This window comes from Triturus cristatus, chromosome 3_2 (genome assembly GCF_964204655.1).
Source record: "Triturus cristatus chromosome 3_2, aTriCri1.1, whole genome shotgun sequence".
Lineage (NCBI taxonomy): Eukaryota > Metazoa > Chordata > Amphibia > Caudata > Salamandridae > Triturus > Triturus cristatus.
In genome coordinates this window covers 959,475,110-959,500,466 of record NC_140584.1, presented here as the reverse complement: position 1 = coordinate 959,500,466, position 25,357 = coordinate 959,475,110, and the positions used below count along the sequence as shown (strand labels likewise).

Below are 25,357 nucleotides of genomic sequence, written 5' to 3'. Positions count from 1 at the left end.
AAAGAATGGCCAGGTGTGAAACGCCAAGGCACCTGGGGCTTACAGGCTCAGGATCTAACCGTGTAGGACATGGCATCCAAGGCCCGTAGGTAGCGTCATAAACTGATTGAAGGCTCAAACATAGTTTATCCGTGTTCAGCCACCATATGTTGTAGCGACTCGCTACTAGCGAGGTCTTGTAGTAGTCTGTTTATTCCTCATTACCTACTGTTTCTACGATGATAGCACTGGCGCTTTAAGGAGTAACAAGGCTGTCTGCAGTGCAGCCGCTATGCATTGTGGGATGAAATAAAATGTGGGTAGAATTGAGCCGGGGGAGAATGCCCTCGATGAGCTAGTTCAGCCAATCGGGAGCAAAGGCCGGACGGGGGCTGCGGCCGCTCATCCAATGGGAGCGCAGTCCGTTGCGGGCGTTGTAGGGGCGGGGCTGTGCTATTTCAGGGGGCTCAAGGCGGCCGTGCTCAGCGCTGCTGCTGCCGGGTAGGGAAGAGCTGGAACCAGCGTAGCTTGGAAGGGAGACATTGCACCGTAAGGTCCGGGCTCTGTTACAGGTGGGTGTGGGGCCTGCTGGTCTCTCTGGAATGCAGGGGTGTTTTACCCATGAACTCCCAGGGGAGAGGATGTTCCCGAATGGGTTTTAAAAGACGGCTAAATGACCCGAGGAATTTGGGGGGTGGTCACACATGGATGTTATAAGAAGGGCTTAATGTCATCCACGGAGGATCTTTACGTATCATTCAGAGATACTAGGGAATGGGAACGCGACCGGTTATCCATTGATGTTGGGATTCTACGGGTGTTGGGGTTTGGGGGAGAGGAGAGGTTCTAAGCCAGGCATACTCGGGCTGTTGTGAAGGGGGTGTTACCTCGTGCGTTAAAGTGAAGGGCGGTATTACTCGTGCTTGCAGACGAGAGCTTCTGGTGTAACGAGCACAAGTCCACAGTAGTGTAGTGTGGCATCTAAGGTCGAGTAGTGGTGAACCAGTTTGGTAGAGATTGTGTTACCTACGGGCGCTGTGAAGGTATGGTGTACCCTACATGGATGTTGGGGCATGCTAGCTGTCGACTAGTGCTTAATGAGAGAGCTGGTGGGGGTGCACGCTATTACAGGGCCGGGCTGTCACCAAAGGGTGTTGGGAGGAGAGATGGAGATGGTCTGTCATTCAAGGTTATTTCAGATTCTAAGGGGGTGGAGTGTTGAAAGGAGAGAAAGTTAAACTAAAAAAGGCTTTGTGTGATTATAAGTCTCCTAAGGGTGACAGAGTTGGCCTAAGGTGGTACCGACGTATCGGCCAAGCGTGGTGCTGTTGGATACCCAAAGCTTTCAAGAGGAGGAGTGTAAACATACAATGTTTAGCGGGTGGCGACCAGAGGTGGCCGGGATAGAAGCAGTGCGTCAGCAAAAGATGCTGTGGATGCAGGCTGCGCGGAGCATGTCTAAACGAGAGAAAGTGTCCTTCACCGTAGCCGGGTCAATGTCGCCCAAGGGTGGTCCTCGAAGTTGTGTGGCGTTGGAAGGGGAATTGGTGGGCATCCAATAAAACGGCAAGTACTACTGAAGGATGGTGTAAGGGGTGGTGGGGAGGAGTACAATTTTCAAAGTGGGAAGAAAAGGGGTCGAGCTGCACCACGATAATGCTAGAAAGGGTTGCTGGACTGTGTTTAGGGTGCTGATGTTTAAGGAGTAGAGGACTCTTAATGCACGCGACACTGTTATGCTTTCATCAGTTAGTAGCTTTACCCTTTGTAGATAACTGTAAACCATCAATTCTTTTATAATCGGTTGATTTTTATAAGGTGATCTCTTCATTCTTTGGTCCATCCTGTCTCCACTAGAGACTTCAGCTTAGTTTTTCTCATCTCTAATGTTATGTTTACTTTTTATAGTAGGCAAGTCTGCCTTTTAGTTAGCTTTGTTTCTCAAAACCTTTTTGTCCTTGATCAACTTCAGTTTTTTTTTATTTTATAGTAGGTATGCAGTCAATCTCCAAAACTGCCCGGGGTGTCCTACATTCCTTTTTCATCAACAGGTCTTGGGTGAGGACCTATTCACTCCCTACTCAAATATTGAGAAGTAGTCTTTGCTACATTTTCCACTCATGCCGGTCTCACCTTTTTGTTACTCTTCCCCTCTACACTGTTAACAGCGTTAGCCTTACCTCCTGTCTCCCCTTTCACACATTTCCAGTGTTGTATGCAGTGTTCAACTTATGGAAGTTACAAAGTGTTTGGAAAATTGTCACGTTTTCAAGTCATAAAATCTTTTGGCTCAGTGTACTCACGGCTGCTGTCTTCCCTTGTTTCTGTCTATACTCCTGCCCTGTCACAGCTTTCTTTCTTGTTCCCTTAAGCAGAAGCTAAATTCATAAACATCGAAATGGTCTCTACTCCGATCTTCACTCCCACCAAAGGAACATTTTCTGTTCTGAACACCATAATCTTGTACTATGCAACACCTTTAACTTGACCAACCTTGTGTATCATCTCTACGCAATTTCTCTGCAATGCTTTTGTAAAATCATTTGGTAACTTGACTTAAATAAGGGGCAAAATCTCCCAGAATTCAAAATGGATGGGTTGTGGGTGGGTCAACTATTGTTGCTGGGGTAATTGTCAGTAGGGATAACTTGTTGCTTAGGTTCCTGAAGTTATATGCTACTTTAGATGCCTGTTCCCATGCTGCAGTATTGAGGTGACTTTAACCACGACTGGGGATCTGACAGGTCTAAGTCTCTTGAGCTGAATTTGATTTGAATTCAGCGCAAGACGGCACTGACATACCAAACTCCCTCAGACACTTCTTGAAGATCTAATAAATACCCATGTCCTTCACCAAAGTTCTCTCTGGAGAAGCTCTCACCCTTGCTGATCGTTATTGATGCCTCCTCACTCAAGGCATCTTTCAAGACATTCCAAACCTTGAACTTGGGGTTTAATAAGTTTTTTTTTTTTTTTTTTTTTGTAATTACATTCAGCTCCCATATTAAAATACCATGTGGAGTAGGCTCTGGTCCCAGGGTGTGTGCAGCCCCATTACACTGAACAATATGCCTAGTGCAGTCTGGGCACAGGACCTGGCCTTAGCACAGGTGGTCAGCATGCCCTTGTGATAGTATGTTGCACTAGGCTATTTATAAAAGGCCTGTCCCAATTACACAGCAGTACAAGGTCTTAAGCTGTGTGCACTAGCCCGCACTTTAATCAACCAGTTTAGCAAATATGCCACCACCCTGACGCTACAAGCTTGGGTGGCTGTTTTCCTGTAATGTCTGCTGCAAGAAATTTTCATCAGCTGCTAGCCAATCTCATTGTCTGGATTCACAGACTGTCAGAGGGTTTGCTGATCTCGTCCTGACCTCTGAGGAGAGATTACTTTTTGGTTCTCGTGATCCACTCCTGTCTGAGTGGGACTCACTATTAGTTCTGGAGTGTTTTGTGGACTCACCTGTGTTGGCATGTCTATCAATTTCATTTCTTGTAACACCCTCGGGTGTGGGAGGTGCCTGGCTCCTGTGTTTTCAAGTTATCCCACTTGCTTTCCTTGTAGCACTTATATTGCAGGGAGGTGCCTGTCTCCTTTTCCTCTAACCACTATTTGTCTCATGCTTTTATTTGAGCTTCCTTCTTTTAGCGACGTGCAAGGGAGTTGCTCTCCAGACGTGGGGCTGGGAGGCTCCAACCTCTGCTGACTTCCCTGCCCCTCTTATCGATTGGCGGGAGACTGCCTCTCCTGAGGAGGCCTTTTTCAATATAGCAGACACACGGATGCTCCCAAGGCAAGCCTGTCAGCGTGCGGCCGACCGGAGCCAGTGGCCAATCTCCCTGCCAGTTTTAATTCCCAGCATAGGCAGTTTTTCTCCAGGGAGCTCCCCATTTACGAAGAATGCATTGGGTCTATACAGGTAGGCAAGGCCATAGTACAATGTAGGCATTGCAAGTTCTTGGTCTCACCTACTGCCCTTAATCTAGTGAAATGCCCATCTACCCTTAACAATCACTAACAGTTTCTTGCTCAACTGTCGCTCCCTGCCTAAATACAAGAAGGAAATTTGCGATATGCTGAGGGAGATGCACCCTGATGGCCCTCTTCTTGACGTAAACTTGGCTCTTGGAGAATTCCATGCCAGATATTCTTGATCCCCTTACACCATTGGCTATGGGATTGAGATATGACTGGCCTCAGCGTAGGGGCAGCATTGTGGTTATCTTCAAACTTTCCTGGAATTGCACTCTGAAAGGGGTGGTGCTACCAGACTGAGGCAGCACAATTTTCCATTACTCTTTCTAGTAAACTGCTTAACAGGACTTGATCTATTGACCTTTGGGGTCTGCTACCAACTTCATATCAACCTTGGTGATGCCATTTCGCAATTAGCCTTGCGCCACAGAAACTGTTTATACTTGGGGACCTTAATTTGCATTTAGAGGCAGCCTACTGCTGGGCAGCATCTTCCTTAATTATAGACTTTTAAACCCTACATTTGTCCCAACTAGTGTTCGAACCTAAACACTTATAGCTCTACCCATTAGACTATCTTGGTCCAATCACTACATGGTCCTTTTCTTCTTTCTGCTGACCTGGACGGCCCCAGTAGCTCGCACCATCCCCCTCTTCCTTTCGTGGAAAATGGCTAAAATCAATCCCAAGAATTTAACTACCGCCTGATGGCTTCTGGCCCGGTTGTAGGGGAGGAAAATGATTTTAACCTTGTGGCCCACAACTTTGATTCTTGGTCAACTAGTGCTATTAACAGCATAGAGCCTGTGTCATGTAGATGCCACTTTAGATCTTCTCCTTCTGCACCCTGGTCTAATGAACAGCTAGCAGCAACAACAAAAAATGTAAACTACTTGAACGCGAATGGAGGAAAGCTTATAATACTATCGGTTACTCTCAACTTAAAGATGCTCTGAAATATCATAAGCTCATTAGAGCTTCACGTAAAGAATACCATGCCTTGAAAATCGACTCAGCCAGCAAACCTACTAAAGAACTGATTACCTTACTTAAATCTCTATCCTCTTTGGAACAGGTATCAATTAATGCTACTCCTTCTACAGACAATTGTAATAACACAGCTTCCTTTTAGTCTGCTAAAGTCACTAAGATGGACTCCTTCCCTGTGGCAACACATAAGGAAGACTATCCAGTGATGTGAACATTCTGGCGATATGTTCAATTTGGACATCCCCTCTCTGGATGAACTCAAAGCCCTCTTTTTAACCATCAAGTCTGGCTCCCCCCTAAACCCAGCCCCACCCAAAATCCTATGCTTGGGCCTCACTGCAATTCTCCCCTATTTATCTAAAGTGATTACTTAGCCTATCAATCTATGCTTAGTACCAAAGCTATAGAAACACACAATGGTGCTCACCATTTGGAAAACTTCTGGCTGTTTCCCTCCGTCTCAGAACTTCAGACCCTTCTCTCTACTGCCTTTTGGGCTAAAATCTTAGAGAAACATGTTAATCTTCTGACAGCCTTTGTTGAATGTAAAGCAGTGCTCCATTCTTCTCACTTTGGTTTTAGGGCCCTTTATTCTACTGGGTCAGCTCTTCTCCTGTCTGAAGAAGTACTCAGACAGAATGCAGAGAAAGGTCAGTTCTCTGCTCATATTGTTGGACCCAAGTGCTGCCTTTGACACCGTATCTCACAGGATCCTAACTCATAAGCTCCAAGAATGTGGGATAGGGGGTAAAGGGCTTAAATGGTTCAAATCTTTACTCCACGATCGAACCTTTCCAGTCACTCATAAGCCCTGTGTGTCGGGAACCTTTGTCTCAACTAAAGGACTTCGATTCAGAGTCCAACCTTGTTTAATATCTATTTGACCTTTAGCAGCAATTAACAGGTGCAGATGCAAAGTCCAGATGGTCGTGTATACTGAGGACACCCAACTTACTGCGAATCTCTCAGAACCCTACATCATCTCAGCAGATCTTTTTAGATCTTGTCTGGCTGAAGTTGCCACTTGGATGACATACAGCTGTTTAAAATTGAATGCGAATAAAGCAAGCCTCCTGATAGTAGGTTAGACACCCTCGCCTGGTAGCCTGTTTCCCTTGGTCAGCTGCCGGAACCCAAACAGAAAGAGAAGTCTAGGAGTCTGGCTTGATTCCAATCTCTCCTTCGAAGATCAGATTAGAAACATTGTGGGCAATTGCTTTGTCACCCTTAGAAAAATCTTAGACTTAATTCCAACCTAATCCTGCAAAATCATTGTGCACACCAGTCATTACCTCCCAATTAAACTAAGGTAATGTCCTATATCTGAGTCAGAGTCCAAAATGCTGCAGCTAGACTTGTGCTCAATCTTCCCAAAAGATCCTCTGCATTTGCAGCGCTCAACCAGCTGCACTGGCCTCCAGTGTCCCAGAGAATTAATTTTGAAGCCACGTGCTTCTGCTGCCACCTCCTCCATAAGCAAGGCCCAATATACCTTCATCTGTTACAACCTTATACCCCAGGTTGCGATCTCAGATCATCCAATGCTAAACTACCAGAATACCGAAGATAATGAAAACGAGACTGGGGGCTCGATTTTTCTCTTTTCCAGCCACTTAAATGTGTATCTCCTTCCGTATGATCTGGGAGCGTCTCCCTCAAACATCGTTCAGAAGTAAACTGAAAACCTGGCTGTTCTGTAACTCTTAACTCTCCCGTCTTTTCACAGAAACAATGAGGGGCCCCTTGAATACCAAAGGAGTGGGGCACCAAAAAGACCGCAGTCATCCCCTTTGGGCAACTCAGTACACCAAGCTAAACACTCATACAATTATATCACCAGAACATACCACCACCATCAAAGGCCAAGTGCTCACAGTTATAAAAATATGTTATTAAAATTAGCCAAACATGTGATCAAAATAAAATGCATTATACAATTTTAAAATAAGTTAAAAACATTCAGACATCTATTACACGAACATGGTCCTAAGGAGAACCTGCAAGAAAAATAGTTTCTAATCATCAAAAAAAGGCCCATACATTAGATCAAGATAATTTGTTAAATATATATATTTTTTGTATGCAAAGACTTTGACAGTCAATGTAACAAATGTCTACACAATCTACAATACGCCTTTACACAGTTGCGTTGACGTGTTTCGGTGGGTCTCACTGCTTAGAACACCACCTTCCTCAGGACAAGAAATAATTTCTCCCACACAAAAATACGAATCTGTTGTATGGGGGGACACCCAGTCTTGGCTGCAGTATCTATTTCTTGCAGATCCAAATGTGAGTACTAGTAAATCTCACTAGGGCTTCAATCTTTTTATAGCGTAATTCTTCTTACATCCTTAATACTGTTCACTCCCCAAAAATTTAGTTGACGGGAAGGACTGCTCTACAACTCTGCAGTTAACGATCCCACATCGGCACTTCAGTCTATGGTAGTTCAATTTCTTTAAAATCTTGGGCATGTCTGTGCTAATACTCCAAGGGATGGTCCATCCTCTGGCGGTTTCTAACAGATCTTGCAACCAATATTCCGGCCACGATGCAGGATAACCCACGTCTGTCGAAAGTGATCTCCCATCTTGCCTTACTCTTGTTAGTCTTCAGCCGGTCAGGGCTTCAGTGCGGGGACACAGCGTCCAGATGTAACCGTGTGCTTTGCCAAATTCGTTAATAATTAGCCATAAGGAAATAACGTTCATTTGTCAAGTTTGTTAACTTTCCAAATTTGGGTCCATAAACTGTCAGACTTTTCAGTTAACTCTTAAAAGCTTAACTGACTTACCCCCCCCCCTTTTTTTTTTTTTCTCAAACTACTGAACTGATTTACACCAAAGACTTTACAGAACCCTGGACTGATGTGCCAAAACGAAGCAATTTGTGCAGATTCAGCAAACCGCAACAATGCTAACTAATAGCATTTGAATTCAAAGTGGGGTACTAAAATCTTTCGCTGTGTGTGTATATATTCTAAATGTAACGGAAAGCAACTTCGCGAACCCACTGATCAGGTCAGTATTTCTTTATTTAATTGGCAAAGACACGTGCATTTATTGGAGAGCTTCTAAGACCAGCCCTGATTAAACAATTCCGTTACCAGGACGCACAGAAGGACGGCACACAGGAATCCTTATAGGAGCAATTTATTAGGCTTCAAAACGCTTCCATAATTTTCAGGCAAATATCCAGCAAAGTACAAGGTGCATGTTAACCCCAAAGTCAGACCTATGTGTTTAGCCATAGCCTTCTGTGTGGGTGTGGGTCCTACTATTTGAATAACAGGTATTTATTCTGGCAGAGAAAAGTGAGTTTTGACTACAGCCGTGGTCTGTCACATCTATCTCTAGGTCTATCGTGATTCTGTAGTTGATTCAGTTCACCTTTCCTTAGGAAAGGCATGTTTTTCCGTCCAACTCAGGCAGTGTTTGACGAATCTGCATCACACTTGACTAGTTTTATCAAATATGTTGCTAGATAGTTGTAGGCATATGGCCCCAAAGTTGTTTCTCCTACATCATAAACTGATAATCAAACTTCTCATTACAGGAGGGCTTAGTTCAAGTTTAAGCTTGGTCCTTTCATGTAATTTGTTTTGGGTTTTAAAGTGATTTAGAGTAGGCAATAAGGGCCACCTTAATGAAAGGATTACATCTTGTGCTATCTGTACTTTTGCATTCACTAATTGATATGGGGAGCTTAAATTCATACTTGAACCAACATTTGTTTGTGGCCCAAAGTCTACCTTAGACTTGAGTTGTACTAAATTGAATAGTACAAATTATTCAACCATGAAGCTTCAATCCCAGTGTCTGAAATTATTCCCAGCTTAACAACTCAGTGATTCTATTTTAAACCGCATTGCTTTTGCCATGCACCTTGGGCCACATGGGGTGTACAGGTGGCGCAACGTGTCTAACTGAGCTCCACGTCCTCAGAGGCTTCCATACCTGTGCTTTTCTACTACAGGTCAAGTGTACAGTGGAAATCCAAGAGCTCTGAATAGCACATGGTTCATTGTCCTCAAACATACCTCTGAGGTAGAATCTGTCTAGTACTGTGAAGCCCATGAGCTCCCTTAAATGCTCTTAAGAATGCATCATAAAGACGACCAACTTTGCCCATGCTAGCCATAAGCGTCTCCTGTAGCTTGGAGCAAATACCTCCACCCCGTCCAACAAAGTGGGAATGATACCAATTTAGATGTATAAAGGAGAATGGGGAAAAAATCTAAGGCTACCCCGAGCCACCTGAAGATTTTTGTTACTTTTTGATTGATAGAGGGCTCTCAGACCTATCCACTTTATCAATTAACCACTTTTCAGCTTAGTCCTGACCCTGACTCTATATCCTAGTGTCCATACAGAGGTGTCCTGCAACCTAGGCGTACTGCTACTGAGCCCTTGCAGCCCATTAGTGAAGCCCTGACAGATGTCAGCTGGCACCCAACAGCCCTGACTGCATCACAATGCTGAGTCTGGAATTTCAAGCCTCTGCCAGCAAGGTAAATCTCAACTCTTTCCATATTTACACCCTCTGGGGACAGTCAAAACATGTACATGTTGAGTGCCTCTCCAGGAGTAAATCTATCATCTCCCTTGCACTTGTAAATAGTCTTGCAGTGTTGTGTTGTTTTTTTTTTTTTTTTTTTGTCCGGCCATACCACTTTCATCAATTTTCTCCTCTGGGGACTATTCCGAGATTTTTATGCTACACTTGTAGTGTAGGGCTAATCAGTTTTATCCAGTGGATCATTTTTGCATATTTGGCAAGTACTAATAGTAAAGATATAAACGTTACACGTATTTTTCACTTGAGGATTAAGAGTGCAACCCCAATATACAGTGTCAAAGAGCAATCTAATCGCTCTCTTGGAGCATAATGCCTATGTGGATCTACTGACATTAAAATGTTGGAAGTTCTGCAAAAACCTCTGGCCTACATCGAAGTCTTTAGGATCAAATTTCCAGCCAAGAATTGGCTTCCCTATCGGGAATTCTTAGTTTGTCCTAATAAGGAGCAGGGGATACTCTTTAATTGAACCAGCTCTGATCACTGGATCACAGCAAGGATTATTTGACTCTGCTTCTGGATATTTCACAACAGTTGCACAGAACTCACCTGGAACTCAAAGCCAATTCTCTTCCACTCGAGGATAAAGTGTTCATTTTCTCCCAGACATCACCATAGCTTTATCAAACCAGTACCCTGAGGGGTGGATGGCTCTTGCCTCTCTATACAGCTGATTTAGATATGGGATTGAATTGTAGTCCACTTTCTGGTAACATCCTAATGGCTAAGCAAATGTTGGGAGGTAATTTTTTAAAAACACTTTTATTGTGGAGCAGTTGAAGTCCACAAGACCTACCAAACACATTGTTCATAACAAAAGGAACCAAACCTGGTGTGATGCATACCTTGATCTGTCTCAAATACAGCTGTTTGCAACTCAGACTAATTGTTAGATAGTTCATCATAACCCCAAAACTTTCTTGAGGGAGGAAAACCGCGAAGGGTAAAATGATGTTGGAAAGGCTAGGCTTGGCAGGGAGGAGCCAGAAAATTTGCCATATCAGCCCAGAGTCCCCACAGTTTAATAGGATCCCCCAAATCCTTGTTGTGCCAGTGCAGTAGTTCAGAGCAGAATTGCATGGTATACAACGCATCCAAATTAACCCTAGGAGTGAGAATCAGTACATCCACTCCCTCTGCTCAATTCAGCATTTTTTCTGATTCCCTCAAATGTGTAAGCAGCCTTGACTCTGATATAGTATTGTTCGCTGTAACCATTTTCGTTTGTGCCAAACTCAAAAAAAGTTGCTGTGCCCAGAGTTGCTATATTTGCAGCTTCAAAGGGTGCTTCCTCTTTTCCTGGGTTGCCACAAAAAGCAATCTGTTTCCCACCAAACTTGGAGTTCTCTTCTTAGGACAGCTGTTCTTGCATGACCTTGCATCACGCCAATCTGGATTACTCTTCAGCACCATGATGGCCTTCTTTACTAGTGTGAGGGTTGGCTGGTCCAGAAGCTCTGGAAAGAAGACTGTCGGGTCTCTTCATTAGACCAGGATGATGAGATGGGGCAAGTAATGCCTGCAGCTGTGAGGAAACATCCATGTTTGCCCCCAAAGAGGGAAAGTCAAGACTTGCATAAACTGTCCTCCTGTTATCCAGCACTTGTCTTCTGTCCTCCATTTGCAGCATGGCATGAGATACCAGCTTCTGGAACATAGCACCCCTTCCTCTAGTGACTGCACACTAGTTATGTAGCAGCCTCTCAGTACATGCCACTATGGTCTCCCTTCAACTTGGTGTCAACGTGCGCTTCTACAGCAGCTTCTGTGGATTTGTTCACCCAATGTTTTGTGACTATCTCCAGTGCTGTAATTTACTTTAACCACACTAAGTTCTCCTGCCTCTCCATTTACAGCATAACCCCCTGCCCTGTCAGTTTTCTTTTGGGGTTGGCCCCCCTCCTGCCTACTCTGCTGATCCGGTATGGTACTGATTAAAAAAGCTTACCTGTGCTTGACACATTCCTACTGTGGAACCACACATTTTGAAGGAAGATCCAATGAAGAACCACACACCTGTGTCTGCTGTGGATGTTGACAAGAATAAGGGCCAGTATTTTCCACACAGTAAAGACCTATCCTTGGTCTTCTCTCCCCTTCCCTCTTTATACATAACTGAATCAGGACTCAACTTTGCAAGATAGGACATGGTGGCAAATTTTCCCTCTTTATACATAACTGAATCAGGACTCAACTTTGCAAGATAGGACATGGTGGCAAATTTTCAGTAAAATTTGAAATCCTTTCTTGTTTAGTGCACTATCTAAGTAATGCATTGGAGTTGTTTACAAACCAAGTTGGGGACGGGTGGATGCCCCTAGTCTAGATTAGTGACATGGGGCCCAGCATGTTTTTTTCTAATTAAAGTACCTCTCCTGTTCAATTTGTTAAAGGCAGACCTACTACAGTAAAGTGCAAGAAGAGCAGACTAATCTAAAGGTTTATTGCCATTTTTAAGTATCCTGCGCAGACCATCTGTAGTTGACCAGCACTAATAATGGTGTTTTTCTTTTAGGTTCACAATGTCTGACAGGAAGGCTGTAATCAAGAATGCAGACATGTCTGAGGACATGCAGCAAGACGCTGTTGACTGTGCCACACAGGCCATGGAAAAGTACAACATTGAGAAGGACATTGCAGCCTACATCAAGAAGGTACTTTCAGCTGCTAGATTAACTTCTCCTAAACAGACTTTAACTCCTAGTCTCCACATTCCTGGATGGGAAGTGATGGACAATGGATACCTAGCGTCCAACACCCCATTTTTCTAGTTTGACTCTTACATTTACGATTTCTGGACAGTTTTCTTAATCCATTTGGTAAATTTAATATCTGAAACAGTAGTTTAACTTTCCTCTGATCACCCCAACACAGAGCATTTGTTCTCATCCCAATATATATTTTATTAATCCAGAACGATTGTATTGCAGTTAGCACCTTCAGTATTAAATCAGATTTGTTTTTCTAGGTTCATGTAGTGTTATCTGCCATTTAGTTATTTGGCTTGGGAAAACTTTTTTTTTTTTTTTTTGCAAAAAAAAAAAAAAAATGTAATTTTGTTTCCCTGTCCGTTTGCAATGATGGACCTCGCAATGCTTCCTTGCCATTACTGCAAAGTGGCAAAATACTTACCAGAGTTTCCATTCCTGTGACCAAGGCGTTGGGGGTAGTTTGAGATGTTTCATCCCATAGGAAGCCTATATTTGCTCCTCATTTAAATGAACATTTAACCAAATTGATTTAACTTAACTATTTAAGTGAGTATCGTGGAAATGTAAATTTTTGACAGCTAGATCAGAAAGCAGGAGGGTGTTTGAAATCCAGATTTTTGGATTGGAGCTTTGGCTAAATTCGAGGTACTCCACAGATTTGAGGAATTTTACATTGTTTCTTGTACAAATTTTACGATGAACCCAGTACAACCTTGAACCTATGGTGGTATGAGTGTTCTGCACCTCTGCAGATCACAGAATAACTTGTGTTGCATGGCATTGATTGACCTAGACCACAGAGAACCCATTGGATTAGTATGTTGGGGGTCAACAAAGCCAGAATACCAGTTTTAACCCCTTCCATGCTCATGACGGAACGGTTCCGTCATGAGCCACGGTTGAGCTGTGCTCATGACGGAACCGTTCCGTCATGAGCCCGCCCGCGCTCGAACCCTTCAGCACCGCGGCGGAATTCGCCCAGCGCTGAAGGGGTTAACATTGTTCGGTCAGTCAGGGCAGATATGCACATCCATATATCACTTAGAAGACCCCTTCCCAACAGACACCCCTCCAGACCAAACTACCCAAAAACTTACTCCACTGTTGAAGTAAAGTCCTCCTAACCGCAAACCAGGAACATCCATCTACATTCCCATGTTGCATTACTACTTTGTGTTATGCAGTGAAAACTAGGTCTTGTTTGTAATAAGAGTAATCTAAACCAGTTAGGATTCTCACACTTAATGGCCATCACCCATTTGAGAAGCTTGTGATTGACCCAGACTACAAACCAGTAAAGCTGGAAAATCTGCAGAGCTCTAACAATCCGTTTTCATTTTCAATGGCAGCCTGGGTCTCTTCCCTGGAGAGCAGTCTCTGAGATTGATAAATGTGAATGGGCTCTCTGCCCTGGTTATTTGAGCCAGGACTTCTCAAACTCCTTATCTGAAGCATCCTGTACAATGAGGAACTGGTCGAAGTCTGGAGTCTGCAAAACAGGAGCATTGCATAGTACTTCCTTCAGGTCTTCTAAGGCCTTCACAAGTCCAGATCACTTTGTTAGGCTGCTGCTTAGTTGAGGGTGGCTACGGGTGCAACTACAGGCCCATAGTTGGCAACAGAATTTCGTTAGAAGCTGAGTTTAAGTATGGGAACCTTCCAATGCAACACATACTGGGTCTTAACATCCAACGTCTGAATCTTCTGTTGCCCATTTGATGCTCAAGGTAGATTACAGAGGTCCTACATGGCACTTGTTGATTTACTGGCAGGATTCACTGTCTGTATCCTGACCACTGTTTAAGTGCTTCAGGTGGTCCTCAATTGAAATGCTAATGCAGCAATGTTAGTCGAGGCCTCACAGAATCTCTTCAGCCCTGAGAGCATAGTTTAGTAGGCACTGAAAAGTGGCAGGAGCGTTCTTGACACTAAAAGCCAGGACCAGAAACTGCTACAAACCCTCAGCCTAGTCTTCTTGGCACTACATGCCAATACGATTTGCAAATAACTAGTTAATCAAGTACTCCAGAAACATGCATCCAGCAGATTGGCCAGTTCAATATTGTGGGACCAATATTCCACACAAGCCAAAGTCTGCAGTTGCTTGCTTGGGCACCAATGCTACTGGAATGACTAATAGCCCTCAAGTCCAGTCTTAGCAACCTCTGCTTTGGTGTATTTTTGGATTCAGTCTGACCAGTGGTAGCTGGTGGAATTTTAAATGTGGTGAGCCTTAAGAGCAATAAATTAAAGTGTTAGCAAAGCCAATGCTTCTGAAGGGGGCTCAAAGGGGTGTTTTCTCACCCCCCTCCCACCAACACACTCCCAAGGAGAGATATATATATATATATATATATATATATATATATATATATATTATATTATATTTTATTACAATTTTGGCACTAATTGACCAAAAATAGTTATTATTCTGGCTGCAGAGCTGCTGACTTTTGAACTGGGGAACCATTTTCAATTCTCATCATTGGCTGTACATCCTGTAATTGTTGGCAAATCATGTAAGGCCATATTCACAATTTTTTCGTGCAACTCACCAAGAAGACAGCTTACTGTGCTGCGTGAAAGGGAGAGCGCAGTAAAGTGCCATATCTATATGGTGTATTCATTTTTTATTGTGCTGGCACACTTGGCTGCCAGCGCCACCAGGGGCATTATGGTACAAGGGTACCTATGCTGGTGGCAGGTATGTTTATGTGCATTAAGGGAAACCTTCCTGCACAAAAATAATCCTTTGAGGCTGTTTACTCTTTGTGTGCTGCAAAATGCAGCACATTGAAAGAGGAGAAATAGATCTTTCTCCTTGTTGCAATTTCCTGGGATTCCTTATATTCGGGTCTAGCTTATGCTATATAAACTCCACAAAGCGGTTTAAAACAAATATAGATACCAATTTAGTGGCTGATTTGTACAAAATGCAACCAGAAAATGTGGATAAATCTGCTTTAAGTGTGTGATCTTAAACACCTCTTTTATTTCACCAAAACAATTTTCTTCATCACTTATGAAAGCACTTTCAAATATCAGAGTACCAGTTTTGCAAAAACCTATCGTGTTTGATTTGTTAGGCTATTATGTTCTTTAATCTGGGTCACATTCAAGGGTTGTATGTTTGTCTTGCCCCTTAGTTCATTAATGGTTCATGTAAAAAAAAATTAAATCACAAACTATTTCTCAGTGCAATAGTGACGTATTAGTGTAAAAGCTCCATTTAGATTAATTATTTTAGAGTTCGAAGAGATATGTTAAGTGTTTGTATGCGCTGCTGCTACTGGTGAAAAGGGTAAAACAAATATTGGGAAAAGAAAGCGATTGGATAAAGACAGTCGGTGAAAGGAAGGAGAAGGGGGAAAGGGAGGGGGAAGTGAACCAGACCGTGAAGAGGAGACCGGTTAAGACCTCCTACCCCAATTGTCTTACTGTCCGGATGGTGTCGCAGACAGAGGCACGGCGCACCAACCAGCTGCACTGCTTTCTTTCCACAAGGCCAAGCTTTCAGAACCTAAACTCCTCTCTGGCAGGAAAGCTATAAACAGATACACGAGGCGCCGAAGTATACACTGTATCTGTTTAGAGCATGCAGCACAGAGCCATGAGTTTAGTTTCATGGCCCTCTTGTAAAGGCTGCAACCCCTCCCTGCCTTAACTCGTCACCCTGTGACGACTGGGAAAGGGAGTGGCAGTGACAGGCGGCTCTAACTGGCAAGCAGCCCCAGGAGTAAAGGATTAAAACTGTACATGCCCGAGGCTACTTCAGAATGCGATGCAACATTACGTCATTTATGGGCAGTCCCTTGGGACCCCCAAGTATTGCAGAACTGGGCTGACAGCATGTCAGCCTGTAGTCTCTCCGGAGGAATGACTGCAGTTGGTTCACATGGAACACCCTGTTCGGGTCCTGAGTGGCAAGTGTGTCCAGCACTTGATGCCCCTGAGTTTTTTTGGACAACCTGTATGAAGGTTTAAATCTATATGCCCACTCACTATTGTGAGTTGTATTTTTTCAGGGCGGGCCATTTTTAGGGCCTTTTGTTGCTTTCTGGTGAGAGCTAGAAAAGAACAGATGTTTTGCTCATTCTTAAAGTGAATGATCACTAAAAATGCCTTTAAATCTTTTTATCTTGTCACATTTTTTGTGTTCTGATGTCAAAGACAGACGTCAAATGTCAGTTTAAGCTTCAGGATAAAATGAGCAGCAATTGTTAGGCATAGTGTTCACTTTCTTCCTCTGCCTGCGGAGTTAGAGGATTTTATAAAGTGAACTGTGTGAGAAGGGGAATAAGAAATGAGGCTACAGAAAGTCAGTTTCTTATACGTTTAAATAGCTTGTAAATGAACTGTACACACAGAGTAATTCTGTAGTGTGACAAACTAAGATTTTAATAGGATCAAAACCAATCCGAACACTTAAGGATGTGCAAATGATTTATCGGGCTTCTACAACGAGTAGCTCATGAGCTACTAGGAGCTCTCCTGCTACCTCAAAGTAGCTCTCCAGTATGCATCCCTGCTTATTAAATCAGGTTTTGCCTGGTTTAATGCCTCATTCCACATTGACAAAACCCATTTTACATTGCTGATGACTAACATGCCTAATGCACTGAGGTGAATACTGCAGGTAATCATGCATATGTTGGCCACTAATTCAATCTTGTGTGAAGTGGTCTCTAATAAAGCACTAGTGATATTAGTAGCTCGGGTTGCTTTTCATTGAACAGAAGTAGCTCTTATTACCCCCTGTGATTTGCTGAACCCTGATTTTTCACTCATTACGGTTTGTACACTATAGTTTTAAAAAACTTTATCAGTAGTAAAGTTAATGGCCATTTAAATAGAAAATGTACTGTATGTAAATGATGGGGCACCACCAAATCATGCTTTAGCCAAATTTATAAAAAAGTGAGTTTTTAAACGTTTCATACAAAACATTCATGGCCCTGCCCTGATGACTGTGCGATTAGTGAATTAAGAGGCAAGTCCAGGGTCATGTGTACTGCATATGTAGGATAGATTCTTATTATACATGGAGCAAAATGTAAGTATATTAAATCCAACAGTTTTTGTACTGCAGACCTGCTGAACTTGCAATTTTTTATGAACTTGTCTTTATTACCATTTTTCCACACTCGACATAAAATACCAATAGAGTGTAACATTGCCACAATGATTAACATAGAGCGATTCAGAATCACAGTGCACATGATCTGTCTTGCAGAGCCCCGACCAGGGGTAGGGTACATCACCACATATCGACAATATTCAGTGCATTAGGAAAAATCGGAGGGTCCAGCACGAACCCCCTATTTGAAGGTGCTCTTATATGTGATAATAAAGAAAGTTGAATGGAAAAAATGTGCACCTAGGATCACACAATTTGAGACCAGATTATGGGTCAATCATGTCAGTTAGGTCGAGTAGATTATTCAGGTCACTAGACAGGCAGGTCTGGTAACATTGGGGTTTGAGGCCTGTGGACTGCACCCCTTATCTTCAAAGCTGTAGTACAAATGAACCCTCATACAGCAATTCCTGACTTCTCGTACCCAATCCACATTGCTTTCTAGTCGCAACATTCCTTCGTCTCTTGGTGTGCCTGAGGGTTGCTTTTCATCTGCTTCCTGAAGCCAAACACATAGACCCACGTTCTTGTGGAGCAACTTGGAAGTTCCTGACCTTCTCAAAGGGGCTGAGCCTTACTCATTTCTGTGAATTTTCTGAGCGAATAAGGGGCCTTGGCAAGATCCCTAGGAGTGCCCTGACTACTATCCTAAAGTTTAAACAGGGTTTGATTCAATTGACTAGGGGGCAGGATCATATAAAGAGTTGGACAAAGATACCCCTATCAGCCATGAATTTAAATTGATCCTTCAATATACCTCAAACTTATTCCAGATATATGACCAATTACCCAGCAACACACATTACATATTCTCCTCTAGCTATCGGAGAGGAGTTCTCAAGTTTGATTCCAAGACTGCTATTAAATCTAGGAAAGTTGAACGTGTGGATTATATATAGGCTTATTCAGTACTCTTTATATGCCGCCTTTTTCCTTACATAATTTGTTGAAATTTTTCACAGTATCCAAGTCATTATGACTTCAATCCAACAAACCAAAGGTGCCACTATAAACATACAAATACACGTAAAAGTGTCCTTTGTTTACAATTTTTGTACACAGAACATTAAATGTTCAACATGTATCAACTTGTATTTTTAAACCACATAGTCCATAAGGCGCTTGGGAGTCTGGGGCAAAAACTTCATATCCCTTTGGGATATTTTGTAGTTGTCTTGTCTAGGTTTGTGGCTCCCCCCCCCCCCCCTCCCCCCCACCTGTGTAGGACTAATAGCGCTCAACCCACTTCTATACACCGACTCGTTTCGACCTTCCCAATGGGGTCTTTTATGAAGATCTTCCTCAGGGCAAGCGATTTAATTTTGTGACCATTATATTCTCTTGATCCCAGTAAAATAGCTCATTTGCTTGATGCTGAAGGGGTGGGGTGAAATAGGCCAGTTGTCATTGGCTCTGTATCCTTGTCAAAAACCTGTTACTGCCACTGACTGCCTTGTTCTTACCACCTGAATTCCTGCTCAATTGGGAATTAAGACCGGTTCTACATAACTTCTCTCTACACATTACTAGTGAGTCCAAAGTAACTGATCTTTTTAATTCACAATTGACCTATTAAAGGCAGGTTGTGGGCAGGTGTTGCAGGATGCCCCTGTGCATGAGGGAATCATTAGCCTGTTTGGTTCAGCGTTTACTGGCTCACTTTACAGCAGTCAATTCTCCCAGCCAACATACCTTCCGATCTGTTCTTGGCTTCCTTTTGAAGTTCCATGACTGTAGGGCGCTCAATTTGCACCTGGCAGAATTTATTTCCCAAAGTTGGACCTCCTGGAGCTAATTCTGGGTCTTTGGCAGTGACCCAGACTAACACCTGGTAAGCTTTCAGCACCACAGACCCTCTCCCTCTGGAGCAGGGGCAATGTGTGCCACGGCTAGTGCTGCTGTGTAAACCACAAAGGTTCAACAAGAAGAAAACGTACAACCGAGCCTTTTTGGGGTTGGTGCGCAGGATTTGGAATGCACTGCCACCAGAAACTAGACTGAATCCCTCTACTGCATCTTTCAAAAAATAAGTGAAATCTCTCCTCATGACTAAATTCACTTGAACAATGTTTATAAGTGGTGATACAACTCTTGATTGTACAGTATCTTGTTATTTAACATCTGTTTGTTTCCTATATTCACCTTGTAAAGCGCTCTTGATACCCGCAAGGGTCTTGTTCGCGCTATATAAAACCTTAAAAATAAAATAAATCAATCCCTGCTTCCTATCCTGGTACCCTTTCTAGCGTCCATCAGTTTGTTCACTACTGCCCAGTTCTGACTGATCCTTTACAAAACTAACAGTTATCCTAGCTACTTGGAGCCCTTCATCCTGATTGACCATGTTTGTCTACATCCCACGAACCTTGTCTGCCATCATAGTATGCAGGTCATGCTGTGTTTAAGGTGAATGTAATCTTCTGTTTACGACAGTTGGAACACAGACTTGCAGATCCCACTGCTGCCACCATATGTCAGAGTACAGTGAGGAGGAAAGTGTGGTGTGGAGAGCCAGTCTCTGCCTCTCCATCCTCAGGAACATAGTAGATACACTATCTTGGGAAGCTATTTGCACCCTTTTTGCATCATAGGATCTTCATTGATAATGAAATTCTTGAATAATTCCCTGTTGTCTACAGGACAGCATAACGTCTTTTTTGCATATTTGTTCTTCCATGGAAATTCCATTGTAATATGTCCTTATCGAGGAGTTTATAAACTATCATAGACAGTGGAAGTCTATCTGTTGCAATTTGGCTCCTGAACGTCAATGTTTCCATGGATTTTCTAAAATAAATGCATTCAAGCATCTGACATTCAAAGTTTTTTTTTTTTTTTTTTAAGCCTTGTGTATATGAAGGTAGGAAATGCAGTCTAATAGGCTTACATTTAGAACAAAGAAAAACGCCTGCCCCTTTAAGAACCTAGGAGGCTTCTCTTTCCATAATGCATTGTTCTGGTAGTTTCCTCAGAGCCAGTTCCTTTTTCCAGCTTGCTAGAGCAGTATCTCTGAACAGCTTTGAAGTTTAATATTTTCCATCGAATTTAATTCTCCTTTAACATCTGAGTGTACAGAATGCCATCCTTTTTCCTAAGCATTATAGATGGCCACATGCTCTGGTCTACTTCACTGCAAGTTACTCTAAAAGAGTGCGACATTTAACTCTTAAATACTTAGATGGGGAAAGCATCAGACTTGGGCAGCATGATGCAGGACATGAGGGCTTAAGAAAAGAGGAGGGTTTAAATGGCAGTCTCTCACAACCCTCTAAGCATACCACTATCTGACTCTGAGAAAGAGAACCTGTCTCTTTTGAGAAAGTGGAAGCTCCTTTCTCTACTGCAGCTTGAGCACTTAGTATGCCAATCAGAAGACAACGGAGATCTCTCCGAATTTGGACTCCTCATTCTCTTACTCAGACTTGATGTGCTCATTCACCATCCAGTCTGTGTAGTAGACTGTATTCTGACTTTGCATGTTCTCCAGAAAAGACTTGATAATCCTTTGGAGGCACCTTAGCCAGTGGTGGCGATCATACTGGAGACTCTCCGGCTAAGGGCTGTGCCTAAGCCTCTTTTACCTCTTGTCCAGGTCTGCTGGACATTGCAGAGAAGAAAGATAGGTGTAGCCGCTTTGATAGTTGCTGAGACAGTCTCTGAAAGAAATGACCATCCTCAGCAAGACCCAGAATACCTAAACTGAGCCTAAGCTGGATTTATTAAGTCATGGGAGTCTGGTTTAAGCACTCTTCACACCAGAATAAACTGCTTCTCCAGAAACCGCTAGAGGTTGGATGTAACAGGATGTTGGATGCATGGTATGGCCATCACATTTGAAAAATGCCAGTGTGACAGCCCTCCTATGCAAATACCATGGGGCATAACTTGGACTTGATGAAACCCCACAACAGGGCTTTAATATTAAAACTAAAGGAGATATCCCTGTTTTCCAACCAGGTCCTTGGCCCCGCTTTAGACCGTGCTGAGCTTAGTGCAACTAGTTATTGCCACAGTATTTCCCATGGAAGGTCTTCATGGCTACCCCTGTCATTCTTAAAACCTGAGGTGCAATGAAAGATTGCAGACTTGCCTTTTTTGAGATCGCCACAATTTGGACAAAGCCCTGAAGAGCTGCTTAGAATGCAGAGCCATTGAAGAGCAGACAAAAATTCTTAAAACAGAACAGACTCAATTAGAGGCGGTACTTCAGAAGGTTGGTTCAGTCCCAGAGATGGTGCGATCAACCAACAGCAGAAGCACCTGCAAAGTTAACCATATTGTAAGTGGTACCAAAAATAAGACCACTCCCTCTAAAACATCTCCTTCAAAAGGGAGTCCTCTGCTAACAATGATGGCCCCCATTCACCACAGTCACAGGAGTGGTTACATTCCACTTGGAAGAGTGGAAATTAATAACCATGGCCAGATGAATGCAAAACCTCATTCAAAGACTGCTCCTCTTCAGGGCCATTCCACCGCCCTTTCCACCCAGCATCTTTCCTTACAAGACCACTTTTACTGCAAAAGCGGGTGATGGATAAAGTAATTTTTTTCCAGGTATTTCCTGATCCCAAAGAATACCATTGTTTTGGATTGTCTTGTTTTTTGTAATCTACATTTTGTCAACACGTTATCACCTATGGCCATCCATCAACCTATCTACGCAAAGACTGGTATCATAGATCTTTATGCCACTTATTTTTTAGATTCTTGTAGCACAAAGTCTGAGATTCCTAGGAGACAATCGTACGTTTACTGTACCGCCATTTGACCTGAGATCTGCCCCACAAATCTTTTCAAATTGTATGCAGTAGTAGCTTTTCAAAAGCAGATATTTGTTTATACCTCGACTGGCTAATCAAAGCAGATTCTCAGTCAAAAGCCATGCAGAATTTCAGAACCACAACAAGGTTTTTATCCAAGCTGGGTCTCCAAATCAAAGTCTAGACTATTGCCAGTTCAATTCCTAATGTTTCTTGGAGCAAAGACGCTAAACAAAAATGTGCGTCTTTTGAAGGAGAGTATTGTCCAGTCAGAAGAAATGTGTGGAGCTGAGACCAACAATCCTACAGCAATCTACAGAAATCGAAGACCAAGTGTTCCAACAGCACCAGATCGACAGACCATGCTGGTACCCCTAACTTTAACTAAATCAACTTGCACTACAAATGATTGCTGTGCAGACCAGATTGTTTTGACCAAACTTTGGGGCAGAACGAACGCCTGAGCCTTCAGTCACTGATTTTAGGATGCATGGCTCCTGAGATCAGGTAATACAGCCATTGAAAATCTACCATCTTACTGTATGGATCTAATAAAAAATCAAAATGTCTATCCTTAAGCTGTTTTTTTTTCCAATGGAAAGGGTCTTGCATTTGGTCAAAACAAGGGTCCCGATCCTATTTTATGTCAAGAAGATGTAATACTCCCAAATTTGTTACATCTAGCCAAATCTGTGTTGTAATACTCCCAAACTTGTTACATCTAGCCAAATCTGTGTTGTACACTTTATCTATTACAGTACATTAGTAGCAATAACTGACAGAAAATCTCTGCAGTAGTTGTCCTTCACAAAAGTCTATCTACAGGTTTTGTAGTCTTATTTCCACTGGCTAAATTCAGTCTCCTCCATGGCAACACAACTCGGTACTTTCAAAACTGAGACCGCCCTTTGAGCCTATACACAGATACCTTCTAGCATCTGTCAAGGAAAATAGCCTTTTTAATTGTTATCAGTGAGAAGAGTTGGTGAATTGCAAGCTCTTCAAGCAGTAGAATGTTTCTCTTTCTCACCAGCAGAGGGGATGCTTCATTTGTTAGGAGGGTTTTGCGTTTTATCCTGGATAAGATGAAGGATTTGTAACTCGACTTCATTGTTTGTGAATTATGGTCACATTAGACATACTTTCTAACAATCCATTGCCTTGTGGATAGCTCCACGTGTTCATTAGCTGTCTAATAGACCGCTCTAGTAAGCCCCAGGCCCATTCTACTAGGGGGAAAGCAGTTAACACACCCTGGGTTAGCAACGTACCAATCGAAGATATGCGAGGCTGTAGCATTGAAATCAGTGCACACATTCAATAGGTATTGTATAGAGTCCTACTAGAGTAGAACATAAAATGTCGGAGATTCCTAGTAGGAGACTATCACTTTACAGTAGTGCCATTTGGCCCAAAACCAGCCCCACATCTTTTAAAAGTGTATGGCAGTCACAATTTACCGAAGAGATTTGTTAATACCTCTGGCTGAATCTGCTTTAATTAGCCAGTCAAAGCCATGCAGGATTTCAGAACCACAGCAGGGTTATTATCCAAGCTGGGTCTCCAAATCAAAGTCTAGATTATCATCGGTACAGTGAGCAAGAAACACTTGGATAACGTTCTAAAACAAAGTCCCTGCCTCAGATCTCGAAAGCACTTTTTCCCCCTTGCTGCACAGCAGCTGCTCTTTATACGGTTTGCTACTCTAGTCAAAAGTTTGAATATTAGTGAAGATCCAGTGATGAAGGTTGTGTACCTGTAGTCCTGGTTCTGTATCTTAGGAATTTTTATTGGAGTCCTAAATGACTCTCGCCTCCTCAGCTGATTAGTTGGGCACTAGTTTTTAATCTATATGCTCTTTGGTGTTCAAGCGTCTTATGGTTACAGATTTCTTTTTTCTTTACTCAATGTAAGCCGATCAAGCTGTATTTTCAACCTTCATGTACACCATGCTTAAAGGGAACTTTGCAGGATAGATGCTACAGGTGCACTTTATTTTGGACCTTCTATGGCAACATTATGGGGATTCACGGAGCAAAATTACATCTTTTATAGACTTGTCTGTGATTTACATGAACTAGGAATAAGGGTGTTTTTACAATGTAGTCTCCAAGTCTTCTTGGGCTTACACCGGGAGCGGGTATTCATGCCTTTGACTGTTCAAGATTCATAGAATGCTGAACCAGGAATTCAGGAAAATATTTTTCTCCAGTATTAGGGTGTCTTTCATAGATTCACATGCTTGAATATTCCCCGTCGTCGGAGTGGGAGTCCCACGGTAAATAATATAGCAATATATACAGTCATAATAAATATATATATATATATTCAAAATAGAATTTTGAGATTTCCTATGGAAACTCAGTCCTAACTATCTACTGGCGACCGCCAGTAGATAAAAAAAAAAATATATATATATATATATATATATATATATATTGTACGTAATCCTATAAAAACAGAGATATAAGTAAGTGATAAACATCAAGAATGCCCCTATATGAAATCTCCATAGAGATGCATGGAAAGAGGAAAAAAGACATTCGCAGTCTATCTCTGTCATTATGTTAGTCCAAACTACGGCTAATCAGGCACCAGCTCCTCTCTAGAACCTTCTCCTCAGAGCTCCTCACCTCAGATTTTCTACCGCACGTCGTGTGACAGGGAGTCTCCCTGAGCTCTGCTCAGTTTTTTCTCTTCAACATGTCTTCAAGTAAGAAGTCTTTGTTTAGACCTTGTTCCTCTTGTGGAAAGCTACGTTTGTTCTCAGAAGAGCCACACAGTAAGTGTATTGACTGTCTTTACCCTGACCATGAAGTGGGTAAATGTAAATTCTGTAGAACTTTTTCTACAAAAACTCTGAAAGACAGGGAAGACCGTCTCTTGTTGTGGCTCCAGAGACTTAAGGATAAGGATGAAGTAGTTTCTGAGGTAGAAAGCTTTACTTCTGGCCGTTCCCACACAGCCTCTAAACGCAGTAGTGTACAAGACCTACCTTCGCCTTTTCTTAAAAAGAAGAAAATGTCTGTCTATGACATCTGCCACGTCTTCTTCCATGGCTACTGCGTTGTCGCCCACGAGACATAGTTCTCAGGCTGCTGAGGCTTCGACTTCCCAGTTTTCTGGCAAAAAACTGGCTTCTTCGTCAACGAGCCTTCCGACGAAATCCGCAGTTTCCTGCTCGTCGACGGTGACTGACTACGACGTCAGCATCAAG

General features: G+C 42.7%; 1 protein-coding gene across 1 annotated transcript in view; it reads left to right on the top strand.

The window, feature by feature from the left end:
* The first annotated feature begins 280 nt into the window (after positions 1-280).
* The window catches only part of DYNLL2 (dynein light chain LC8-type 2), a 42,355-nt gene continuing 17,278 nt past the window's right edge, over positions 281-25,357 (top strand). The window contains exons 1-2 of the mRNA XM_085649504.1: positions 281-551; positions 12,045-12,183. Of these exons, the coding sequence (XP_085505630.1) occupies positions 12,052-12,183 (132 nt within the window). The 5' untranslated portion in view covers positions 281-551; positions 12,045-12,051. The remainder of the gene's footprint in view (positions 552-12,044; positions 12,184-25,357) is intronic.